This window comes from Oncorhynchus keta, chromosome 4 (assembly GCF_023373465.1).
Source record: "Oncorhynchus keta strain PuntledgeMale-10-30-2019 chromosome 4, Oket_V2, whole genome shotgun sequence".
Lineage (NCBI taxonomy): Eukaryota > Metazoa > Chordata > Actinopteri > Salmoniformes > Salmonidae > Oncorhynchus > Oncorhynchus keta.
The window spans coordinates 50,048,246-50,074,729 of NC_068424.1; the positions used below are offsets into that span (position 1 = coordinate 50,048,246).

At 43.8% G+C, this 26,484-nt stretch overlaps 1 protein-coding gene across 5 annotated transcripts in view; it reads right to left on the reverse strand.

Annotated features, from left to right (window-relative positions):
• Positions 1 to 4,189: 4,189 nt before the first annotated feature.
• Positions 4,190 to 26,484, reverse strand: part of LOC118376679 (BCL-6 corepressor-like protein 1) — a 50,406-nt gene continuing 28,111 nt past the window's right edge. For 2 of the 5 annotated variants that reach the window (XM_052509007.1, XM_052509016.1), the window contains exons 2-12: positions 12,988 to 13,078; positions 10,218 to 12,860; positions 9,697 to 9,833; positions 9,092 to 9,546; positions 8,386 to 8,594; positions 7,869 to 8,123; positions 7,423 to 7,589; positions 7,065 to 7,210; positions 6,499 to 6,576; positions 6,094 to 6,244; positions 4,190 to 5,857 (exon numbers count right to left, since the gene is read on the reverse strand). In XM_052509007.1, coding sequence (XP_052364967.1) covers positions 5,521 to 5,857; positions 6,094 to 6,244; positions 6,499 to 6,576; positions 7,065 to 7,210; positions 7,423 to 7,589; positions 7,869 to 8,123; positions 8,386 to 8,594; positions 9,092 to 9,546; positions 9,697 to 9,833; positions 10,218 to 12,860; positions 12,988 to 13,078 — 4,669 coding nt within the window. In that variant the 3' untranslated portion in view covers positions 4,190 to 5,520. Of the gene's footprint in view, positions 5,858 to 6,093; positions 6,245 to 6,498; positions 6,577 to 7,064; positions 7,211 to 7,422; positions 7,590 to 7,868; positions 8,124 to 8,385; positions 8,595 to 9,091; positions 9,547 to 9,696; positions 9,834 to 10,217; positions 12,861 to 12,987; positions 13,079 to 20,540; positions 20,996 to 21,976; positions 22,208 to 26,484 lie in introns of those variants that run through there. The other 3 variants (XM_052509015.1, XM_052509022.1, XM_052509018.1) reach the window with 3 other exon arrangements.

Here is a 26,484-nt window from a genome sequence, read left to right on the forward strand (position 1 = left end):
TTGGTGCATTCACCTTATGACATCCAGTGGAACAGCCACTTTACACATCATTGCATGTACGTACCCCTAGACCACGTGTATTCAGCTCTTACCCTACGTTGAGTTTGAAGGGTCTATCTATCCTATACTTTTTGATCTCCCATTCTGCTACAATAATGACAGAGTTAAACACTGTCATTCTATAACAGGGCTCTCCAACCATGTTCCTGGAGAGCTACTGTCATGTAGGTTTTAGGGGGCTATGTTAACTAAGGGTTCACTCTTGGAACATTAATATCTGTAAAGAACTTGCTACCAAGAAGGAATTGATTGACTCTAGCTCTGTCAGACTGTACAGAAGAAGCGTTGCAGAAGTGCTGAACTATAGTAACTTTGGAGGTATAAATGTATAAAGGGGGCCCCCGCAATGAGGGGCTTGTTCTTTTGGTATGTCAGTGTCATGTTTTAGCCATGCTGGCTGCTGAATCTGTGTGTTGACATACAGTACCCGTCAAAAGGTTGGACACATCTATTCATTCAATAGTTTTTCTTCATTTGGACTATTTTCTACATTGTAGAATAATAGTGAAGACATCACAACTATGAAATGACACGTATGGAATCATGCAGTAACCAAAGTGTTAAACAAATCAAAATATACTTTATATTTTAGATTCTTCAAAGTAGCCACCCTTTGCCTTGATGACAGCTTTGCACACGCTTGGCATTCTCTCAACCAGCTTCATGAGGTAGTCACCTGGAATGCATTTCAGTTGACAGGCGTGCCTTGGAATTTCTTTCCTTCTTAATGCGTTTGAGCCAATCAGTTGTGTTGTGAAAAGGAAGGGGTGTTATACAGATGATATTTGGTAAAAGACCAAGTCCATATCATGTCAATAACAGCTCAAATAAGCAGTAACTTTTACAATGTAGAAAATAGTAAAAAATAAGAAAAACCCTGGAATGAGTAGGTGTGTCCAAACTTTTGACTGGTACTGTACATGTACTCCGAGGTTTTAAAAAGCTTTTCACTCATGTCTTGTCATTTTTGCTCAGTGACCAAGACCTTTTATGACTTCATGAGAAATCTATCTAATGAGATATGCTATCATGGCTTAGTTGCATATCAATATTTCCTGTATTACATCCCTGGAAACCTAACCAGGATGACATCCAGGCTGTCAGATGCACCTATCATCTGGAAAAGCACCCTTGGAGACAGTGAGAGGAACACATATGACAAGGAGATATTAACAGGCAGCTTTAGATATACCCCGCTGGCACCCTGGTACTTGCAAGCTTCCAAGCATACAATGCAAACATGACATGTCCATACATCCTTTCTTCAAGACAGATCAGGTGAAGGCACACATTTCATTTATAGAAACACTGTCTCAATGGTCTATCCCAGGAGTATTCAACTCTTACCCAACGAGTTCCGGAGCCTGCTGGCTTTCTCTTCTACCTGCTAATTAACTGTAACCACCTGGTGTCACAGGTCTAAATCAGTTTAACTCTGTCATTAGTGTAACAGAATGGGAGATGGAAAAAAGGGAAAATGGGGGGAAAAAAAGTCTAGGATAGATAGACCCTTCAAACTCAACTCTGGACTTCTAATCTAGTTCCACTGCATTTTGTAATTGTGCCCCTCTAATCAAGGACTGTCTGGGACAGCCCCAGGATAGATCATTCTATAACAGGCTCTCCAACCCTGTTCCTGGAGAGCTACTGTCCTGTAGGTTTTAGCTCCAACCCTAATCTAACATGCGTAATTTGAATAATTAGCTGGTTGATAAACTGAATCAGGTTAGTTACAACTGGGGTTGGAGTGAAAACCTACAGTAGCGTAGCTTTCCAGGAACAGGGTTGGAGAGCCCTGTTCTATATAGATGTCTCACGCATTGGCAACTTTGACACAGGTGGCATATTTGTGCAACGCACAGCTTGATCACAACTACTCCATCATTTGTAAGTGCAACTAATTCCCCATGTTTCTCTATGAACACGATGCCATCTGGTGGAAAATCTATTTTGAAAATAGAAATGTATATGGGCATCACAATTTAAATACAGGATACTCAAGAGAGTTTTTCAAAGAGTGTTCTAAAATATCCTATAATGACACATTTATTATGTTACGAAGAATTATATCATCATCAGCATTGGCAGCGGCGGGTGGCAATAAATAGACTTGCCTAGTGGTTAGAACGTTGGGCCAGTAACTAAAAGGTAGCTGGATTTAATCCCCGAGCTGACAAGGTACAAATCTGTCATTCTGAACAAGGCAGTTAACCCACTGTACGCCAGTTGGCTGTCATTGTAAATAAGAATTTGTTCTTAACTGACTTGCTTAGTTAAATAAAGGTTTAAAAAAATACAAGTATTTTCAATTGCAAAAACCAAACCCAGTTCAATTAAAACTAGTGGTGATACAGCAAGATGGCCGTGACTTGACGCAGGTAGGCTTCTACACTTTGCACCCCTCCAGTTTTACTGATTTATGACACGAGACTGGGTCACTAGTTCTCTTTTGTGGAGATCATCAAATCCTTATCACAGCACCATGCTGGGGTTTGAGTCATGCTGTGTACGTTTGAATTTCATACGAAGATGGATATTTGCTTGACAGTGCAAGTTCTGAATGATATTTCAGAGAAGTGAATTTCTAATTTACAGTGGGCCTATTTAGGCTATACATTTTTTGAGGTTATTGGCAATCATGGTCATTAGGCTGATGATAAGATTGGGTAGGTTACATACACCTCTTCAAGACGTCGATTTATCACCAGTCAGAGGATTACGACCAAGTTCCAGCGAACATTCGTGTGCCTCGCACCACACCTATCTCTCGGTCTTCCTTTAGACTTACACAATACGGTCTAAAATGTATAAAGGTTGTGGTAAGCATTATCTTAAAATGAGCTCAGAGCAACTGACTGTAAATATAATACACCCAGATAGCACATAACGTTCTGAGAACCATATGTTTGGTGAGAGCGTGGTTGTCCTAAGGTTATTTCACATACAACCTTCCCACAACTTCCTGGGAATGGTGCAGGATAGTTGCTTGGCTTTGGAACATTCTCAGCATATTTTCTTGGTATTTATTACTTTAACAGAACATTTCCTTAGAGTTCAAACATAGTTACATTTCATTTCAATTTTGGTAATGTTCTAGGAACGTTCTCCAACTGGTTTGACATTGGGAATGTTCTGAAATAGTTCAGAGATCGTTAAGAAACAACGTTTTTCAGTGGGAATTTCAGTACTTCAGCATAATGTTTCCAAAAGGTTTCCTTATGGTTCTATTTAAAAGTAATGTTCTCAAATTGTTCCAAGAATGTTTCTTAAAGATGTTCTTCTGTGTTGAATTTCAGTACTTCAGCATAACATGTCCTCATGGTTCTATTTCAAGTCATGTTCATAAATTATTCAGAGAATGATAAGAAAGCTTCCCATAAAAACATTTTAGTAATGTTCAGAGAACGTTCTAAGAATGTTATTTAAAAACATATACATTCCGTTCTCAGTATCAACAAAACTCCCTCTATCCTGTTAAGTGTGTTCAGGTGTTGGTCGCACCCAGTAATTGGCCACACCTGATTTTAATGAGAGCTTGTTTCCTTTGAAATGGGGTCTGTTTAAATACAATAAAATGAACACCTTTGTATGGGAGAAAAAAACAACGTAGCATGCTAGCTCCATCCTGGTGGCGCGGTGAACTAATTCCATGGTTAGTGAACAAAAGATTATAGGGTTGAATCTCACTGATGCTGTTACAATAAAAAATATGTTTTTCCATGCATAATGCCTATCTGTGATTAGAGTTCAAAAAATGTAAACCCAAAATAAGATAGAATTGTTATTAAAAAGACTTGAAACATTCAGTGCAAGTTAAGGAAGTTATTAAAAAACCTCCAAATAACGTATAATTTCTTTTCTCAGACCGTTAATAAAACCTCAGAGGAAACCATTCAGGGAACCATAGTAAAACATTCTCAGAACCTCGATGCAACCTAAAAATAATTACGTTCCCAGAACAGGTATAATTTTCACTTTTAAAAACATTCAGTTTTACCGGTCAGGGAGCGCATGGCTTCGTTCCCAGAACCAATGGGAAACCAGAAACGTACATTCCCACAACTTCCAAGGAAGTAAATGTGCTAGATGGGTATGCTTTCAGAAGAGTGAAATGAATACCCACAAACAATACTTCACAATCATGCTTTATTCTGGTTGATTTCATAAAGAATCAAATCAAAGGTTAACCTGTTTTAACAGCACTCACACAAAGCAGTACATTATTGTCCTCTTCTCCAGACTAGATGTATTCCACTTTCTCCATCATAGGTAATGAAACTATACTCTCTCTTTACATTTCTGTCACTTCACCTTAATTAAATATAATTTATTGGTTTTTAACTTCAAACAAAAACTTCATTGATTGTCAACACAAATTCTAGCTTAGCACCAGTACAATAAAACTGTACTTTTGCTTGTTAAAATACTGTTTGCAATAAGGGAAAAAACAAAAATCTTGGGAAGGATAAAGGAATCCTTAATTGTACATTTCAAATGAAGCACCAACCATACAAAGATTTTTTTCCAAATATATTAATGATCATTAAATTAAGCACAAACAGTGTAAATAAAACACACGCGCCACAAAGCACGTTGGAGTCCGTCTGTAGCGCAATGAGGAGGACGGAGGAGTGATGAGCAAGGAGCAGTAAAAGGATACCTATCCAATCCCTCCCAGGAGTCAGTCTTATGCAGCAAAGTGAAGGTTAACCAGAGGGCCCTGGACTCCACAGATACCATGTGGCACTTCCTCGCACTTACTGAAAGTTGTCCACATGATTCTAGATCACAATGGTTCTGTTAGCTGGGAAGATGTGTGTGTCCGTGGTCTGTTCTCTGTGGGTCTCCCAGGTTAACGGAGGGACCATCTGGCCCCAGGGCCTTCCTGCCACTGTTAGCTGGCCTGGCCTGGCTGTAAGCCTCTTAGCTGCACGCAAGAGTTCACCAAGATAAAAGCCTTGGATTATCTCCCACCCCAAAATATTCGCTTTCCCTAAGGAACAAACGGAACAAAACCGCACACCCAAAAAAATCCTAAAACATAATCCATCCCTTGCCACACAAATACATTACAACCAAATGTGTTCACCCTGGTGGCAAGATATACATATATTAACATAAACATATAGAATCATAAAAAAGGGGGTTTCTGATTTTTTTTCTTGGATTCTGAAATATACCTACAGGAACCTGAAAGCTGCCCTCCAGCACTGAGCACCCATCCACGAGGTGGCGCTGCCGTGGCCCCCATTTCACCTCAATGTGGAGGTCCCAGGTCATTAGTGAGGCGTGTTCTTCCCAGTGGCGTAGCCAGAGTTTGGCCACAACCACCGTTACGACGGCGCCTCCAGACATGGTTTACTTTGATCTGCTCTTCGCGGGGAGGTTAGGTTGAGACACTGGGGATGTGTAGAGGAACAGTTTGGATGTGTGAGGGGCTGAGAGCGAGAGGAGGGTGGGCTACCGGCTGCAGGGAGTGGCTGTATCCGTCCTGTCCCCTTCCTCCTCCCCCTCGTCCTCCTGTAGGATGTGAATGGAGGAACCCAGCAGTCCCTGTAGCTCCAGTACACAGCGTACCAGCTCCACCAGCCCCTCCCCCTCATCCCTGTCCTCCTCCTCCTCTTCCTCTCCCTGAGGCTGTGCAGAGGCTGTGCTCACCTGGCTGACCGACACCTGCCTCCACAGCTCTGTCCGCGCCAGGCTCACCACCTCCAAGTGCGGGTACCGCGCCCGGAATATCCGGGACGACATCTTCAGCCGCTTCAGAACATCCGTCAACAGGAACCAATTGCAAAAGCTGTCAGGGACAAACATAAGGTTTGTATTACAACTAGCTGAGCCTATCCAACAATCTGAAGAGTGGTTGCAAGGATTTCAAAAGGTGCTTCTGGGTTTAAAATGACAAGCAGAAACAAAAGCACTAGAATATGGGTGGAAAAGCTGGGACTATGTATTTGAATTGTGTTGACAGGTGATTTTCTGCTTTGGTGTTGACTCATTGTCAGGGGATTTTCTGCTTTGGTGTTGACTCACCCCTGGGTTAACGACACTTGGACATGGAAGCAGGTTAAGAGGGGCTCTGAAGAAAATTCAAACAGGAGACAGTCCCCATCGGAGTCTCTCTCCTCTCGCTCCTCCTCCCGCTGCGAGAGCAGGAAGTCCCAGCATGCCTCCTGGCCAGTCTCTGAAAAAAAAATAGTGACGTGAGCTCAGGATGGCCGGGAGAACTCGCTTCACCTTCGTTCTAAGTACTAAGAGCCTCTTGTTTGACCATGGGCTTAAGGCTCCCCTAGTGGACTGTTCTGTTCCTAACAACCACACTATGCATTCTAATCATGACATATACACTATGCATTCTAATCAAGTCATAACACAGATAACAGTGGATGCAGAGGTCAATGGTGAGGAAAAGAAACCAATCAAGCGAAGGTTTCTTACCAAACACAGAGCTGCTGTAGAATTCCCATGGCAAGCTGGGGTCCTGGTCACTTCCCCCCTCCAGGTCTGTGAAGTATTCTGAAACAAAGAACATTCAGGGTCAGATTAAAAAAGGTCACCAAACACTACCCTGTGACGTTCTGAACAGGACAGACTCCTGAGTGAGCTCCAGAGCGGCGCAGCGGTCTAAGGCACTGCATCTCAGTGGTAGGGGCGTCGCTACAGACCCTGCTTCGATTCCAGGCTGTATCACAACCGGCCGTGATTGGGAGTCCCATAGGTCGGCACACAATTGGCCCAGCGTTGTCCAGGTTTGGCCAGTGTAGGCCGTCATTCTAAATAAGAATTTGTTCTTAACCGACTTTCCTAGTTAAATAAAGGTAAAATAAAAATCTAATGGTCTGTTTTCTGGTGTAAATCTGGAAATGTCAAACAGCATCAGGCACTGATATGAATGACAATAAGATCAACAAAATGAGTAATCCTCCAATGCTAGTGATCTGTGACAATATTGTGTGATGTCTGTCACAGGGGTCAAAGGTTAAGGAGATGACAGGTTAGAGTACCTTTGAGGAAGGTCTTCATGCTGGGGCTCTGGGCCAGTTTGACCACTGTCTGCCCAGAGTAGGTGGCCAGGGTGGGGTCTGCCCCGTGGTTCAGCAGCATCCACACCACAGGTAGATTATCACTGGCTACTGCGTCATGGATGGGCCTGACAAAATACAAGAGCACAAATGTGTTACTTTTCGCTTCTTCAACGAACATACACGTCAACGGATCTCATATAAGCCAAGCTTGAATGTTATATTTTATCAAACAGATATAGCCCAGAAAGTGACTTATTGCAGGCATAACCCTTCAGCTGAGGAGTGTATGGCAAACAATATCCTCATTAAGCCTGTTCAGTAGTGCTTAGAAGTTCACCGTGTTCCGTCCTGGGCGCTGCAGTTGACGTCGGCGCCGTACTTCAGCAGCACCTGGACGATGTGGCTCCAGCCTCGAGAGCAGGCCTCGTGGAGAGCTGTGTAACCTGCGTTGTCACGCCGATTGACCTCCCGCACATCCTTCTCCAGACAATAGTGCACCACATCCTACAGAAAATACAACACTTGAACTGGTATTTTCCTACTAGCCATGACTTTGCTGATAACTACCTTATTGAGGTAACCTTTAGCTACTTAGGTATTTTAAGATGAATGCATTAACTATAAGTCACTTTGGCTAAGAGGGTCTGCTAAATGACTCAAATGTACATGTAATGTCAATTCATGTTTGATAAACTGAATTCTGTTTGGGGTTAGGGTCTGGTATGAGGTGTAGGGCCCACCACACCTGAGTAATGGCAGGGGGAAAGTGCAGTAGAGCAGTACCTGGTAGCCCAATCGGGCGGCTCTTTGTAGCAGAGTTTCCCCGGCGTTCTTGTTGACAATGAGCCGGCGAACCTCTGGAGGAACAGGTCTGCTAGGAGGAGACTCTGGTGCCCCTCCTCTTCCTTTACTGGCTGGAGGGGAGGTCGGGCCCTTAGGGGTGGCCGGGAGGCCTGCTGGTTTCTTAGCGTTGGGGCTGTCATCATCAGTTGCCACAGAGGTAGGGCGTTTGCCCAAGCTGGAACGCTTGGTCTTGAGCTGCATAAAAAAAACAGGGTAATGAGAAAGTCGTGTGTGACAGAGTGTGACAGCAAGGACGAACGGCCTCACATTCTGCGCTGGAGGAAATCAGCTGCCAGAGCACAAAATACGTAGTACAGATTTGTGCCACAAGGGGGCACCATGAGCCAAGCTTTTTGGCTCATCACTGCACACTGTATCTCACAACAAGGATTTGTTTGACAGGAAACAGAAAATCCAGATCTATGGCCTCTGCGATGGATGCTGCTAAACTTCCTACCTTCTTGGGCTCGTCTGTGTCACTCAAGTGCTTGCTCTTGAACTTCCTCTTCCCAGAGGGCTTGTCGCTGGGCTCTGGGCAGGCCTCTCTCTCCGGGCGCCGCACCGACCCTGAGCGGGTGAACGAGGGCCTCCTGTGACCAGGCTCTGGGCTGGCGACACGACAGGTCAGAGTGGCACTGAGGCGTGGGTACATGCCAGTCCTCAAATCTAGCACAACACAGAAAAGATTTACTCAATGTTTATAAGCAGTATGTTGGGTGTTGGTAAATGTTGGTGTGGTCTCATGCTGGTGAGGATGACCAGCTGTGTACAGACAGGCTCATATAAAGCCACAATATTTGTTTGGGCAGACTTCTTGTATAATCTTCACACTTGGTAGTGGATGGCAGCTATAGAGGCACAAACAATGAGGCTAGCCCCTTCACAGTAAACATGCCTTCCATCTCTGCTGAAGTGTGCCATCCAAAATAAAGAGTGCATTAATAGTGCAGAAATAGGGGGAAGCTACTGTATTCAAAATCAGTTATCCTGTTTACAGTTATATTCAGTCACTCAACTCTACCCAAATTTGCATTGTGTAAGGCCCACTGTGTAAGGCCCAAGGTGTAAGGCCCACTGTGTAAGGCCCACTGTGTAAGGTCCACATCCAAACAAACCTTCAACTGCACTGTCTATTTTATTTTTCATTTCCAGGTGAACCGTACCTGATCGAGTACCCTGTCTGGTGAGGACAGATCTTTCCTCCCCCTCTCCGTCTCCATCCTTGTCCTTCTCCGTGATATACTCCCCATTCTGATACTTCCTGTTCCGGCAGCGGTTCCGTTTCTTGCGTTTCGGGGTGTCTCCCTCAGTGCTGGGGACGGGCCTGGCCTTGCACTGTTCAGCCTTCTCAGGCAGGGGGTTGGTGCGCGGTCTGCCCCTGGGCCGGCGGGGTGGCTGGGGGGGTGGGTATGTAGGGGGAGGAGGAGTTGAGGGAGGTGGAGGAGAGGGAGTAGCGAAGCCCCAGTCGTCCAGCCGAGCCTCATCAGCCCTCCGCCGGCCCCTCCTCAGCCTGGGGGTGGAGCTCTCGAAGGACGCTGGCTCCTTACTGGGTCTGCCAGGGCTGCTGAGGGAGAGTGGGGTCTCAGATCTCTGGGGACTGAGGAGAGGACTGCTCACGCTACCTGTGGAACCCACATCAAAAACAGACTCACTCACCGCGCTCTAAAACAAAGTGGACAAGAGGAATCGTGACGAAGGACTTCTGATTAGATCTTTGGCTGAGGTGTAGTAGGTGAAGTTCTATTCTAGACTGTCACAAGAGACAGACCTACCTGGTTTGTTGTGAGCAGCCTGCTTGTTATCAGTCGGGCTGCTCGTCTCCTTGCGAGTGTTCTCCCCCTCATCCCTGTGTGGGGATGGTTCCACCAGCGACAGACTGTGCTCCAGTACAGGTACACATGGTTTCTTCCGTGGCAACACACAGGGGACAAAGTGAGTGCACTAAATAGACCATTCAGGTAATCGATCATAAAGCTTGGATGGTGATGGAGAGCATACGGAGAAACAACTGGACTGTATAAACACTGAACTGCCTTTTTTGTATTTCAAATCAGTATACTTGAATCATAATGCAATAACACAGGTAGGTATGTTTTGACGGGCGGTTGATATTTCACAGATTTTTTAAAATTATGTTATAAATGCGGATGAGTCAAGTGTGTGAATGTAGTGGTTTTTCTTTCTTTGTTCAGCCAACAAAAGACAATCATGCCATTGAAAACAACACATAATCAAAGCAACTCATCTAAATGGAATTCTCAATAGGGCAACAGCAGAATAGCAACTTACCTTTTTGGGACTTGGTTCTTTCTTAACTGGAGTGGCTTCCTGGTCGTGCTTTTTCTTCACTGGCGCCGCAGACTTCTCCTTTGCCGGCTTCCTTGGACTAGGGTGCTTCTTCTGTTTGCTGATGGCAGCTTTCGCTTTGGTGGGAGACTCCTCTTTAATTCCATTCGTCTTCTCCACCTCGGCTACCCCTGCACACTGCTCAGTGAGGATGGATAGGGCAATCCCCTCCAATTTAGCACGGGGAGCGAGACCAGTAGGGGCCATATTCTCCTCCTTCACCGTTCCTCCCTCCAACTCCTGGGCCAATTTGCTGTCCATCCTGTTTCTGTTAGCTGAACCACCGCTTCTAAAGGCACGGGGGTGGCTGGTGCTGTTTGCAGAGACCTGTATCTCTTTGCCACCTGCCGGCTCCCCCAGTTTAATATGTTTCTCAGTACTCTTTTCTTTGGACTCAGAGACACTCGTTTTCTCAAGTTTGTTCATAACTTGTGTGGAATCCCCTTGAAAGGAAAGTGTCTCGTTGGTCTCCACAGATCTGATAGGTGGGCATCCAAAAGCAGCAGTCTGATGTAACAATATGTCCTGGCCCGCAGTGTGGGAGCTCACCACTTCAGGCTTTCTGGATGCCACAGGTGCTAGATGGCAGTATCCCTCGCTAGTCAATGCAGTGGTCTCTAGAGCTTTCTGCTTCACTATGGACTCAAGGTTGGACAGGGGGGACTTGGTTCTGTCCCACTTTTCGGCTTCCATTCTGGACGGGCTTTGATGGGTACCCTGAAATTTGGGACCATCTGAACCTGTGCCCCCCTTGACCTTGGGAGGACCTTGAATGACCTTGGGAGTCCCTTGAATGACCTTTCTCTGAACAGAAGCACCTTGGTGAGGAAGAAGTGCTGGTCGCTGCCATAACGGCTTGAGGACAGTGAGGGAGTATGGGATTGCTGCTTTGACACTTCCAGATTTCTGATGAGAGTGTGAGTTGGCAGAGCCGGGCAGAGCTGTGGCGAAAGCCCCCTTAGAGGGACAGTTTTGTGTTACAGCTGGGCTGGTACTGTTAGGGTGCTTGATACCATATACGTGCTGGTTGCCCTTAGTCATGAATGATGCCTTCTTTCCCCTTGAGACCAGGTGTTCCCCTTGGTCAATGATAGAGATAGTCTCCTGTCTAGCGAAAGTCTGGAACTCGTCCTCAAAGGATCCCTTCCCATCTTTGCTACGCAGGGTGGAAGCAAGTATGGGGCTGGCCACACCTACATAGGTTCCTGGGAGGTTATTAATGGGGGCTTGAGAGGAACCTTTGACCCAGGATGAGTTGGGTTCCAAACCCTGATGAGTTAGGGGCCTACTAGCCTGCTTTAGAGCCCCATTTCGCTGGGTGTTGGGTAGGATGGGGTATGGCGCGGCAGAGCCATACGTGGCAGTATGGGGCCTCTTTGGATGGAGGGCAACTTTCTGACGTGCTTTGTTATGGAGATGCTCTGTGGTGGCAACAATGTTTGGAGGGTCTTTGACCGTTTTTGGACGCTTCGACTTGGCGGACAGGTCGAGGGGCACATCTCTTGCTTCAGTCGGGCATGCAACTGCATGGTCATCAGCAGCAGATGGAGCTTTCAGTTTTAGAAAGCGTACGGATGTCTTGTCTGCACTGCGGTGCGTAAGGTCTTTCTCCACATAGTTCAGCAGCCTGCCCTGAGTGGTGATGCTGGCCAGTGTCGGGCCACAGCAGATGGCAGCGGAGGGAGACAACGTGAAGCGGGTTGGTGCGGCAGAGCCTAATGCTGGGTGCTGTATTGGGAGCGCAATAGTGGGAGAGGCCACGACTGAGGCGATAGTGGATTTATGCTCCCTCCCAGCTTTGGAGCTCTTGCTACTGGACGTCGAGTTACATTTGAGTTTGGGTGTTGAGTTGGGTGTTTTCTTTTGAGGTGCTGGACATTGACCCACTGAGAAGTGATATGGATAAGTCTGCAGCAGTGGCGCAACACCAGCAGCTGCGCTTAGTGGTTGACTCCCCTTCTGAAACTGGCTGGCTGTGGCTTCTCTCAATGCTGCGATCTGACCCAATGCGGGTGGAAGAGTGATTTTGCAGAGTGGAGATGAGAAGTTAGTGGAGGGAAGAAAAGTAACAGGCTGGCCTGGTTTAAACAGTGTTGAGTGTTGAAACCCAGCGGGAAGACTAATCACTGACTGGGTCTGAACATGTGGTTTCTTATTGGACGTCACACCACTGTGGCTCGGGTTAACTGGGTCCTCAGAGCTGTTATTCGTACCACACGGCCAATGATGTGTGGGAAAGACCCTAGGACCATCAGCCTTGGATTTGGGGACCTCTGACCTCTTGTTTTCTCTCTTGTCAGAGCTAATGAGGGGAGGGCCTGACGTTGGAGCATTGTTGTGTTCTTGAGGGGTAGGGTCCATTGGGCAATGGGTGAAGTTGCTAGGGTCTGAACAGACATTGGCTGGCATTTTACAGTCTGTTTCTGTGCTGGTCTTGTTTTGCTGACTGAGGGGCACATCTCCTCTGAGCTCAGGGGGCAGCGTCTGAGGGGGATTTCCCACCATGCTAGCAGATGCTTTAATCGGAGCACTGATCTCTCTGCTCACTGTGCCTCCATCCCCTACATTCATTGGAGTGGGATCCACCTAGATAACAAGAAAGTTACATTAAGCCCATGTTCACTACTCATGTAAATATCTCCCAGGTAAAGCACCATTGCATCCTCTGTGAAGCTGACAGTTCACTCAGTCAGTGTTCAGGCACAAAAATTACCTGCATATGTGTTTCATTAACACAACATTCTTTAGGTGTAGTTGACCTCAGGTCTGCAGCAATGGGGTCTTCCTCTGTATAAGACGCTATGCTGTTGAACAAACAGATAGAAGACTTAGTATGATCTGTGATGATCTGATTGTTCTTTTCTTTAACATGAAACAAAGTTGTGACTGCATTGACCTTTTTTGATCTTGTAAAACGTTCTGAAAAGAGACAATTGCACATACATTGCATTTTTATTTTCTACTTTTACCAGCCGGCTACCACGCGGTACTCCACCTTAGAGACTGCTGTCCTACGTAAATAGTCTCGAACACGGGTCACTTTTTAATCATGTTTACGTACTGTTTTATCCACTATATATGTATATACTGTAGTTTAGGCTCATTCTATAGAACTACTGCTGAACTCTTATTCATATACCGTCTATACACACACCATTACACTACATGTTAACATTTTTAAATGTATATAAATTGTAAAGTATTTTGTCTGTAATGTCTTTCTCGCTATATGTCGGACCCCAATAAGACTAGCTGTCGCCATTGGTGTCGGCTCATGGAAATCCTAATAAATCAAATCAAAATGACATACATACATACATACATACATACATACATACATACATACATACATACATACATACATACATACATACATACATACATACATACATACATACATACATACATACATACATACATACATACATACATACATACATACATACATACATACATACATACATACATACATACATACATACATACATACATACATACATACATACATACATACATACATACATACAGTTGAAGTCAGAGGTTTACATACACCTTAGCCAAATACATTTAAACTCAGCTTTTCACAATTTCTGATATTTAATCCTAGTAAAAATTATCAGTCTTAGGTCAGTTAAGTTCACCACTTTATTTTAAGAATGTGAAATGTCAAAATAATAGTAGAGAGAATGATTTATTTCAGCTTTTATTTCTTTCATCACATTCCCAGTGGGTCAGAAGTTTACATACACTCAATTAGTATTTGGTAGCATCGCCTTTAAATGGTTTAACTTGGGTCAAACGTTTCAGGTAGCCTTCCACAATAAGTTGGGTGCATTTTGGCCCATTCCTCCTGACAGAGCTGGTGTAACTGTTCAGGTTTGTAGGCCTCCTTGCTCGTACACGCCTTTTCAGTTCTGCACGCACATTTTCTATTGGATTGAAGTCAGGGCTTTGTGAATGCCTCTCCAATACCTGGACTTTGTTGTCCTGAAACCATTTTGCCACAACTTTGGAAGTATGCTTGGGGTCATTGTCCATTTGGAAGATCCATTTGTGACCAAGCTTTAACTTCCTGACTGATGTCTTGAGATGCTGCTTCAATTTATCCACATAATTTTCCACCCTCATGATGCCATTTACAGTTTAAGTCAGATGTTTACATACACCGTAGCCAAATACATTTAAACTCAGTTTTTCACAATTCCTGACATTTAATCCTAGTAAAAATTACCTGTTTTAGGTCAGTTAAGGATCACCCCTTTATTTTAAGAATGTGAAATGTCAGAATAATAGTAGAGAGAATGATTTATTTCAGCTTTTATTTCTTTCATCACATTCCCAGTGGGTCAGAAGTTTACATACACTCAATTAGTATTCGGTAGCATTGCCTTTAAATTGTTCACCTTGGTTCAAATGTTTCTGGTAGCCTTCCACAAGCTTCCCACAATAATTTGGGTGAATTTTGACCCATTCCTCCTGACAGAGCTGGTGTAACTGTGTCGGGTTTGTAGGCCTCCTTGCTCACACACACTTTTTCAGTTCTGCCCACAAATGTTCTATAGGATTGAAGTCAGGGCTTTGTGATGGCCTCTCCAATACCTTGACTTTGTTGTCCTTAATTAAGCCATTTTGCCACAACTTTGGAAGTATGCTTGGGACATTGTCAATTTGGAAGACCCATTTTAGCTTTAACTTCCTGACTGATGTCTTGAGCTGTTGCTTCAATATATCCACATATTTTTCCTTCCTCATGATGCCATCTATTTTGTGAAGTGCACCAGTCCCTCCTGCAGCAAGGCATCCCCACAACATGATGATGCCACCCCTGTGCTTCACGGATGGGATGGTGTTCTTCGGCTTTTAAGTCTCCCCCTTTGTCCACCAAACATAACGATGGTCCTTATGGCCAAACAGTTCTATTTTTGTTTCATCAGACCAGAGGACATTTCTCCAAAAAGTACGATCTTTGTCCCCATGTGCAGTTGCAAACCGTAGTCTGGCTTTTTTGGGCGGTTTTGGAACAGTGGCTTCTTCCTTGCTGAGTGGCCTTTCAGGTTATGTCGATATAGGACTTGTTTTACTGTGGATGTAGATACTTTTGTACCTGTTTCCTCCAGCATCTTCACAAGGTCCTTTGCTGTTGTTCTGGGATTGATTTGCACTTTTCGCACCAAAGTATGTTCATCTTTAGGAGACAGAACGCGTCTCCTTCCTGAGCGGTATGGCGGCTGCATGGTCCCATGGTGTTTATACTTGCGTACTATTGATTGTACAGATCAATGTAGTACCTTCAGGCGTTTGGAAATTGCTCTCAATGATGAACCAGACTTGTGGAGGTCTACAATTGTTTTTCTGAGGTCTTGGCTGATTTCTTTTGATTTTCCCATGACGTCATGCAAAGAGGCACCGAGTTTGAAGGTAGGCCTTGAAATACATCCACATGTACACCTCCAATTGACTCAAATTATGTCAAATAACCTATCAGAAGCTTCTAAAGCCATCACATAATTTTCTGGAATTTTCCAAGCTGTTTAAAGTCACAGTTAACTTAGTGTATGTAAACTTCTGACCCGCTGGAATTGTGATACAGTGGACTATAAGTGAAATAATCTGTCTGTAAACAATTGTTGGAAAAACTGTCATGCACAAAGTATGTCCTAACCGACTTGCCAAAACTATAGTTTGTTAACAATACATTTGTGGAGTGGTTGAAAAATGAGTTTTAATGATTCCAACCTAAGTTTATGTAAACTTCCGACTTCAACTGTACATACATACATACATACATACATACATACATACATACATACATACATACATACATACATACATACATACATTATCAGTCAAAAGTTTGGACATACATACTCATTCAAGGGTTTTTCTTTATTTGTACTATTTTCTATATTGTAGAATAGTGAAGACATCATCAAAACTATTAAATAACACATATGGAATCATGTAGTAACCAAAAAAGTGTTAAACAAATCAAAATATATTTTAGTTTCTTCAAAGTAGCCACCCTTTGCCTTGATGACAGCTTTGCACTCTTGGCATTCTCTCAACCAGCTTCCTGAGGTAGTCACATAGAATGCATTTCAATGAACAGGTTTGCCTTGTTAAAAGTTAATTTGTGGAATTTTTTTCCTTCTTAATGCGTTTGAGCCAATAAGTTGTGTTGTGACAAGGTAGGGTTGGTACACAGAAGATAGCCCTATTTGGTAAAAGACCAAGTCCATATTATGGCAAGACCTGCTCAAATAAGCAAAGAGAATAGACAGGCCATCATTACTTTAAGACATGAAGGTCAGTCAATCTGGAAAATGTCAAGAACTTTATTTTTCCCCCCAAGTGTAGTCATAAAAACCATCAAGCGTTATGATAAATGCCTGGGTCTCATGAGGACCACCACAGGAAAGGAAGACCCAGAGTTACCTCTGCTGCAGAGGACAAGTTCATTAGAGTTACCAGCCTCAGAAATCGGCAATTGCAGCCGAAATAAATGCTTCACTGAGTTCAAGTAAAAGACATATCAACATCAACTGTTCAGAGGGGACTTCGTGAATCAGGCCTTCATGGTTGAATTGTTGCAAAGAAACCACTACTACTAGAAGAAGAAACTTGTTTGGGTCAAGAAACACGAGCCATATGGATATTAGACCAGTGGAAATCTGTCCTTTGGTCTGATGAGTCCAAATTTTAGTTTTTGTTCCATCCGCTGTATCTTTGTGAGGCGCAGAGTAGATGAACGGATGATCTCCACATGTGTGGTTCCCACCGTGAAGCATGGAGGAGGAGGTGTGATGGTGCTTTGCTGGTGACACAGTCAGTGATTTATTTAGAATTCAAGGCACACTTAACCAGCATGGCTACCACAGCATTCTGCAGTGATACGCCATCCCATCTTAGTGAGACTATCATTTGTTTTTCAACAGGACAATGACCCAAAACACACCTCCAGGCTGTGTAAGGCCTATTTGAGTGCTGCATCAAATGACCTGGCCTCCACAAATCACTCGACCTCTACCCAAATGAGATGGTTTGGGATGAGTTGGACAGCAGAGGGAAGGAAAAGCAGCCAACAAGTGCTCAGCATATGTGCAAACTCCTTCAAGATTGTGGGAAAAGCATTCCAGGTGACTACCTCATGAAGCTGGTTAAGAGAATGCCAAGAGTGTGCAAAGCTGTCATCAAGGCAAAGGGTGGTTACTTTGAAGAATCTCAAATTTAACAAATATTTGGATTTGCTTAACACTTTTTTTTTACTACATGATTCCATATGTGTTATTTCATATTTTTGCTGCCTACACTAATATTATACAATGTAGAAAATAGTAAAAATAAAGAAAAACCCTGGAATGAGTAGGTGTGTCCAAACTTTTGACTGGTACTGGATATACACTACATGACCAAATGTTTGTGGACACCTGCTCGTCAAACATCTCATTCCAAAATCATGGGCATTAATATGGAGTTGGTCCCTCCCATGATGTTGGGCAATTAGGCCTGGCTCGCAGTCGGCTTTCCAATTAATCCCAAAGGTGTTTGATGGGGTTGAGGTCAGGGCTCTGTGGAGGCCAGTCAAGTTCATCCATACCGATCTCAACAAACCATTTCTGTATGGACCTTGCTTTGGGCACGGGGGCATTGTCATGCTAAAACAGGAAAAGGCCTTCCCCAAACTGTTGCCACAAAGTTGGATGCCCAGAATTGTCTAGAATATCATTGTATGCTGTAGCGTTAATATTTCCCTTCACTGGAACTAAGGGGCCTGGCCGGAACCATAAAAAACAGCCTCAAATCATTATTCCTCCTCCACCAAACTTTACAGTTGGCACTATAAATTAGGGCAGGAAGCGTTCTCCAGACATCCGCCAAATCCAGATTCTTCCGTCGGACTGCCAGATGGTAAAGCGTGATTCATCACTCACTGCATCAGAGTCCAATGGAGGCAAGCTTTACACCCCTCCAGCCGACGCTTGGCATTGCGTATGGTGAACTTAGACTTATGTGTGGCTGCCCGGCCATGGAAACCCATTTCATGAAGCTCCAGACGAACAGTTATTGTGCTGACGTTGCTTCCAGAGGCAGTTTGGAACTCTGTAGTGAGTGTTGCAACCGAGGACAGATGATTTTTACGCGTTACGCTCTTCATCACTCTGCAGTCCCGTTCTGTGAGCTTGTGTGGCCCACCACTTCGTGGTTGAGCCATTGTTTCTCCTAGACGTTTCCACTTCACAATAACAGCACTTAGTTGACCAGGGGCAGCTCCAGCAGGACAGATATTTTACAAACTGACTTGTTGGAAAGGAGGCATCCTATGAAGGTGCCACATTGAAAGTCAATGAGCTCTTCAGTAAGACCATTCTACTGACAATGTTTGTCTATGGAGATTGCATGGCTGTGTGCTCGATTTTATACACCTGTCAACAGCAGGTGTGGCTGAAATAGCCAAATCCACGAATTTGAAGGGGTGTCCACATACATTTGTATATGTAACAGTATAATTTTAAACCGTCCCCTCGCCCATACCCGGGCGCGAACCAGGGACCTTCTGCACACATCAACAACAGTCACCCACGAAGCATCGTTACCCATCGCTCCACAAAAGCCGCGGCCCTTGCAGAGCAAGGGGAACTACTACTTCAAGGTCTCAGAGCAAGTGACGTAACCGATTGAAACGCTATTTAGCGCGCACCGCTAACTAAGCTAGCCGTTTCACATCCGTTACATATATATAGGTTATATATATTTGTATTCCGGAGTCTTGTGTGTATTGTTAGGTATACTGCACTGTGGGAGCTAGAAACACAAGTATTTTGTTGCACCTGCGATATCTACTAAATATGTGTTCGCAACCAATAACATTTGATTTGGATTTGATTTTTAATCAGTGTCATTGGCTCAATACACCGAAACTGGTCAAATGCCTCATTCTTAGGTCATGAGTCTTGCCATAGAAGAGGTTAGCAAAATATCAGTTACCTTATCTTGTTAGGGAACAAATTAGCCATCCCTTTGCTAACACTACTATACATTCCTAACAGTAGCATTAACTCATGTTAAGTTGGCACATTTAGGATAGACATCACTGTTTAGTGATTCTTTGTGCTTTTTATTGAGAAATTGTTCAATAGTTTTCTGTGTGAAAGAGAAGCTTGATGAGGTGAGATGCCACACTGTCCTCAGTCACAAAATCCAAGAAGGTAAATTGATTGTTTAAGTTAAGAAAATTGACATTATATTACTTTATATTATTTTTTATTTTATGTTATATTCATATTATCAAGAAACATCCAATATTGGTACAAGGCATATTTGCCAATAACTTTCACTTACTCCATATGCATACTTTGTAATTTAACTATGGGTAGGCAGGCCTATTTGCATGGACATAAAGATATTAACATAGGAGTTGATGCTTTGCACTCTTCACCCAGGCAAATGGTCACATATTGCTTGATACTTGGAAACCATATTTTATGATCTCTCTCACAGTTCTCCTTTACTGTTGCACGGATGGACGTGGTCAGTGCTGACCAAGCCATGCACGCTGCAGCAGAGTGGACTGGCTGAGACCATGGAGAGAAGTAGAAACATGGTAGGCAGGTGGGGGAAGGGGTAATGGTTTCCTCACCACCCTTCATGATACATCATTTTGAAATCCCTCTCTACCCAACTCATTCATGCGGCCTTAACCCTCAGCTCATTTCCAGCTCACGTTAGAGATCAATCTGAGGGGCAAGGAGAACCTGGGGATGATGCCATATAATGTAATACACATTCTTAATCTTAACTACAGATACTCTATTACTCAAAGAATGAATTCTAAAGTTGGTATATCTCAAAGCACCGGGAGTAAAGAAGTCTCAAAATACACATCTAGCTTCTGTTTCCCTTTGAGCCCTTGACCATGATAGCCAAATTCCAAAGTAAAGAGAACAATTAGCAGTGACATCTAAGCAGACAGGCTAAGACACTGTAGGTATCATCACATGCATGCACAGTAATTTAAATCTTCCAGTAACGTTATTCCTAAAGAATGTCAACTTCATGAATATATCTGACCGAAAGCAACATTTTAAAAGCTTTCAGACACCCACCCTACCTACTACACACGTCAACACACCCAATGAGGAAAGGTGAGGCAGCCACCCCACCCGACAATAAATGTGATGACTATAAATGGGTCCGGTATAACTATCCACCAGCAAATATCAGAGGAATGTACCGGGTGTTGAAATCAGTGTAGTTGGCAAAACATACCCGTACCGGAAAACGTGAGTGACATCCCAGGTAGGCGAGGCGACATATCTCCGCTGAAATCGTTAAACATGGGCTGAATATAGTTGCAAGCGTCTATAACTGAAAATGAGAGGCTTTTGCGTTCATTATCGCGTAACCTCATGTTGCTACTTGCTTATATTGCTAGTTTGTCTTTGTGCTGCAGATACGCCGTCTCCTCCACTGAGTAGCCCATTGGAATGCTAGGACGTATTTTAGAAACATATATTTTGGGTTTAATTTCTCATGCTGTCAGTCTGCACACCATGCTGGTAAAACAAAGTCACAGCTGTCCCAACTATAATGAGGTGGCTATCCCATAGAGTCTTTCGGCTACGTCTAAATAAGAATAAAATAATCTCCCTCTGACTCGAGATGACTTGATCTCCCTCTGACTCGAGACGACTTGTCCGCCTGGTCAACTGACTGCGCAGCCTGGAGCACACATGCACAAAAGAGACGCATCCGAGTGTCAAAATCTATGCATTTGAAAATGCAGAAAATACAGTCGACGAGCGGGGTCGTTTTAATATACTATTTCAACTAATTGAGAAATTTGTTTAATCTCTATAAAACCAACATATTCATGCTAAAACTCCGGGCATCCCACTCGCCCAAAGAGCTGGCGAGCTGTAGTATGATAATCGGCAAGGACGACACTATTGCCTCTCAGGTGATCAGACTGTCAAAGACAGACTACACATGATCAAAATGGAACCAAATTCACCCTTGATTTTTGAAGCGAGAATGATGCGATAGCACCCAGCACAATAGCCTACAATGCAAGCATTTCCAATATCTAGAACGAAACGACTGACACGAGAATATCCTTTGCCCTATCAAATACTTACATCGTCCATCCGCACTTGCATGATACATACATTATGTGCCTAACGACTGTCACATAATGAAGCCAACATCAATCAACAGCCAAATATCGCAGAATAAACATATCAAACTCCAATGACTATATTATTTAATCATTCCATAGACCACGAGGTACTGTCCATGACGTATTTTACTGATAAATAACATGACTGAAGAAACGATGTAATGATATAACGTTGGACTGTATTGCATAGACTAATATTGATTGTATGAGGAATATATTACACTTTAACTATTTCCTAAGCTCATTTTCTTATGAAAAGTATTTCAGAACTAACGGAGGGTAGGGCAACAATTTACACGTAACTTGTAGTTGGCTACTGTAACGTGCACCATACACAATAAGGAAAACAAAATGTAACTCATGTTCAAAATACCACGAACAATTTTCAGATCCCTGCGCTGCAAAGTCTCCGCAAAGCCAGTATTGGTTTGCATTACACAGTGCTAAGCATGTTTAGACAGGCTACTGTATTTATCTCCGGCCGTGCGACACAAAATGTTGATTTGACTCTTTCATCAGCCCTTACCGAACCGCTTCTGTGTTCAAAGACATGCAAGAGTCCGACCCGAACCGAGTCTTCTCGTCCCTGATACTGAATAATTCGAAAGGTAATTAGCAAGCAAGATAACGATGTCAAATGGCACAAACAATTACAAACCCGTTCGTCCAGGGTATAAATTAACAGTATATATCACGGCTCCAGCGAGAATCAAGTCTTCCGTTCTTGTCGGTTGCTGTTCACTAATCTCGACGGTTTTCGGTTCTGAAAGTCGGGGGGGGTGTTCGTCAAGACAGTCCGTACAGTATCTCGGTCTACGGTCTGGTGGGAGAGAGGGGCAAGAAGGTGGACTGATAGTCTGGGACTTGTAGTGTTTGGCTATCCACGCCCAAACGATACATAGCACGCAGTGGGAGTAGTAAGGACTGCAGGTACCAGCATGCAACGCAGTACACCAGCCGCTCAAGGGGAAAGGGGGATCGCAACGGTGCGCTAAACTGAAAAAGCTTACCGAATTAACAAAGTGAAAATTGACATTTTCATCGTAAAGACACCGAGTTATATTGAATGAATGCACGAATAACAATAATATATAATCCAATAAATGGAAGTACCCCTACGGATGATGGTTGTATTTATGGACTAAAGCAGGCCAACAAAAAAGAGTGAGAGGTATTAGTTCTAGAGCAGCGAATTAACACGAGGGACCAAGATCTTGGCTGGTCTGTGAAGAGAAAATACTCAAATTTCACTGTGTAGTTATGTTATGGAGTCTCGAGCTGGGCGATATAGACAACAACCCATATCGCAATAAATTGCCTCAATAGATGCAATAACAATAAATAGAAAGATAAGTGTATAACATTAATGTGCACCTCCTTTAAAAAAAGTATCCTTTAAACTACAATTACTATTTAGATGGTTTTAGCCATCAATTACTTGTCCCATTAACAATCACCCATATTAGGAAACCTATTTCATTCTAACTTCACATTTCTCTAGTATAGGCTACATGTTGTAATGAATGATATCAGCAAAATGCCTGCGATAGGTGTTCGGTATTGGTCTGTTTCGATCATTTTCGGTTAATCTTCCCAGCTCTAATTATGTACCCATCATTATCATATGAAATTACAGTAGGCTTTATGGGTTTGATGTATGGCCAATAGGCATAGCCTTGCTGGTTGTGGCAGAAATTAATTTGGACAGACTTTCCTAAACAGTATGAAACATTACATTTTCACAAAAATAATTAAGATTCATATGACCACATTATATTCTCACCCCTTGAGGTCAAGTTATACATACCCTGCTTACACTACTTGACAGTACACATTGCCCCAATGCCTCTCTTTCACCCTGTCTCCTGAGTGGCACAGCAGTCTAAGGCACTGCATCTCAGTGCAAGGGGGGTCACTACAGTCCCTGGTTTGAATCCAGGCTGTATCACATATGGCTGTGATTGGGAGTCCCATAGGGCGGTGCGCAATTGGCCAGGTTTGGCCCCGGTTAGGCCGTTATTGTAAATAAAAATTTGTTCTTAACTGACTTGCCTAGTTAAATAAAGTTTACACATTCTTGACAACCTGGCCTCCAATCAACGTGTACCTCAAACATCTTAACACTGACCTCCATCACTGCTCTTAATTCAACCCCGTTTGCCCTATTCCAGACATCTTCAATTTCAATCCCCTCCCCAATCACAATCATAATTGACTGATATTCAGAAATCATTTCCCTTGTCTGACGACTCAAACTGAATTATTCTGCTGCTCTATGATCGCTACATACTCAAGTCTGAGACTGCCATCGTTGAAGTCGTTTGTGGTGACAATAAAATAACAATACCGAGGCTATATACAAGGAGTACCGGGACCAAGTCAGTGTACTGGGGTACGAGGTAGTTAGGGTGATTGATTGAGGTAATACAGTATGTACATGTTGGTTTGGTGATTGATTGATTGAAGTACTATGTACATGTAGGTAGGGGTAAAAAGCAGAAAGTCTGAGTAGCCATTTGTTTAACTGCTCAGGAGTCGTATGGCTTTGCGATAGAAGCTGTTCAGGAGCTTTTTGGTCCCAGACTTGGGGCTCCGGTACTGCTTGCCGTGCGGTATATTTGACAATATTTAGGGCCTTCCCTGGACACCGCCTGGTATAAAGGTCCTGGATGACTGGGAAAACGGACCCAGTGATGCAATAGGCTGTATGCAGGACCCTCTGTAGCGCCTTGCAGTCGGATGCCGAGTAGTTGCCATAGCAAGCGGTGATGCAGCCAGTCAAGATGCTTTCAATTGTGCATCTGCATAACTTTTTGAGTATCTGAGGGCCCATGCCAAATCTTTTCAGCCTCCTGAGGGGGAAGAGGCGTTGTCGTGCCCTCTGTGTTTGGACATGTTGGTGTGTTTGGACCCTGATAGGTCCTTAGTGATGTGGACACAGAGGAACTTGAAGCTCTCGACTGTCTCCACTACAGCCCCGTCGATGTGAATAGGAGCGTGCTAGGCCCTCCGTGTGTTTTTGCCTACTCTCACCACCTGGGGGTGACCCATCAGAAAGTCCATCATCCAACTGCAGAGCGAGGTGTTTAATCCCAGGGTCCTTATCTTAGTAATGAGCTTGGAGGGCACAATGGTGTTGAATGCTGAGCTGTAGCGAATGAACAGCATTCTTACGTAGATTTTTACTTTTGTCCAGATGGGAAAAGGCAGTGTGGAGTGCAATAGAGATTGTGGATCTGTTGGGGCGGTATGCAAATTGGAGTGGGTCCAGGGTGTCTGGGATGAAGGTGTTGATGTGAGCCATGACCAGCCTTTCAAAGCATTTTATGGCTACAGATTCAATTGCTACGGACGATAGTCATTTAGACAGGTTACCTCGGCGCTCTTGGGCGCATCGACTATGGTGGTCTGCTTGAAACATATGGGTATTAGGGTCAAGGAGAGGTTGAAAATGTCAGTGAAGACACTTGCCAGCTTGTCAGCGCAAGTACTTTTAACCCGTCTGGCCCTTCGGCCTTGTGAATGTTAACCTGTTTAAAGGTCTTACTCATATCGGCTACGAAGAGCGTGGTCACATAGTCATCCAGAACAGCTGGTGCTCTCATGCATGGCTCAGTGTTGCATGCCTCGAAGCAAGCATAGAAGGCATTTAGCTCATCTGGTAGGCATGCGTCACTGGGCAGCTCTCGGCTGGGTTTGCCTTTGTAATCCGTAATAGTTTGCAGGTCTTGCCACATCCGACGAGCGTCAGAGCCGGTGTAGTAGGATTTGATCCTAGTCCTGTATTGACACTTTGCCTGTTTGATGGTTCATTGGAGGACGTAGCAGAATCTCTTGTATGTTTTCGGATTTCTGTCCCGCTCCTTGAAAGCGGCATCTCCAGCCTTTAGCTCAGTTTGGATGTTGCCTGTAATCCATGGCTTTTGGTTTGGGTACCGTCACTGTGGGGACTATGTTGTCAATGAAGCCGTTGACTGATGTGGTAAACTCCTCAATGCCATCGGATGAATCCCGGAACATATTCCAATCTGTGCTAGCAAAACAGTCCTGTAGTTTAGAGTCCACTTCAGCGGATCACTTCGGTATTGAGCACATCACTGGTACTTCCAGTTTGAGTATTTGTTTGTAAGCAGTAATTAAGAGGATGTATTTATGGTCAGATTTGCCAAATGGAGGGCAAGGGAGGGCTTTGCATGCGTCTCTGTGTGTAGAGTAGAGGTGATCTAGAGTTTTTTTTCGCCTCTAGTTGCACAGGAGACATGCTGGTAGAAACTTCAGTTTTCCTGCATTAAAATCCCTGGGCCATTAGGGAGCTTCTAATCTGGCTGAGCATTTTCTTATTTGCTTATGGCCTCATACAGCTCGTTGAGTGCGGTCTTAGGGCCAGCATTGGTCTGTGGTGGTAAATAGACCACTACGAAAAATATAAATTAAAACTCTCTTGGTAAATAATGTGGTCTACTGTTTATAATGAGAGGTATTCTAACTCAGGCAAGCAGAACCTCAAGACTTTAAATTAGAGATTGCGCACCAACTGTTGTTGACAACACACACCCCCTCCCCTCACCTTACCAGACGCAGCTGTTCTGATCTGCCGATGTACAAAAAAACCAGCTAGATTTATGTTTTCCATGTCCTTGTGAAACATAGGATATTACAGTTATTCAGATCCCTTTGATATGATAGTCTTGAACGGAGCTCATCCTGTTTATTTTCCAGTAATTGCGCGTTCACCAATAGAATGGAGGGTAAGGGTGACTTATCCATTCACCGTTGCATTCTTGTTAGGTATCCCGCAAGCTGGCCCCTATAGCGGCCCCTCCTCCTCAGAGTGACAGGAATTTGGGCCTGGTCTGGGATGAGCATCATGTCCTTTACCTCTGATTCAATGAAATTGCATTCCTCATCCAAAACTAGGTTAGTAATCACTGTTTTGATGTCCAGAAGCTATTTTCAATCATATGAAACGGTAAGATCAGCACAAAAAAACACACAAAATAGCACGATTGGTCAGGAGCCCATAAAATGGTGGCC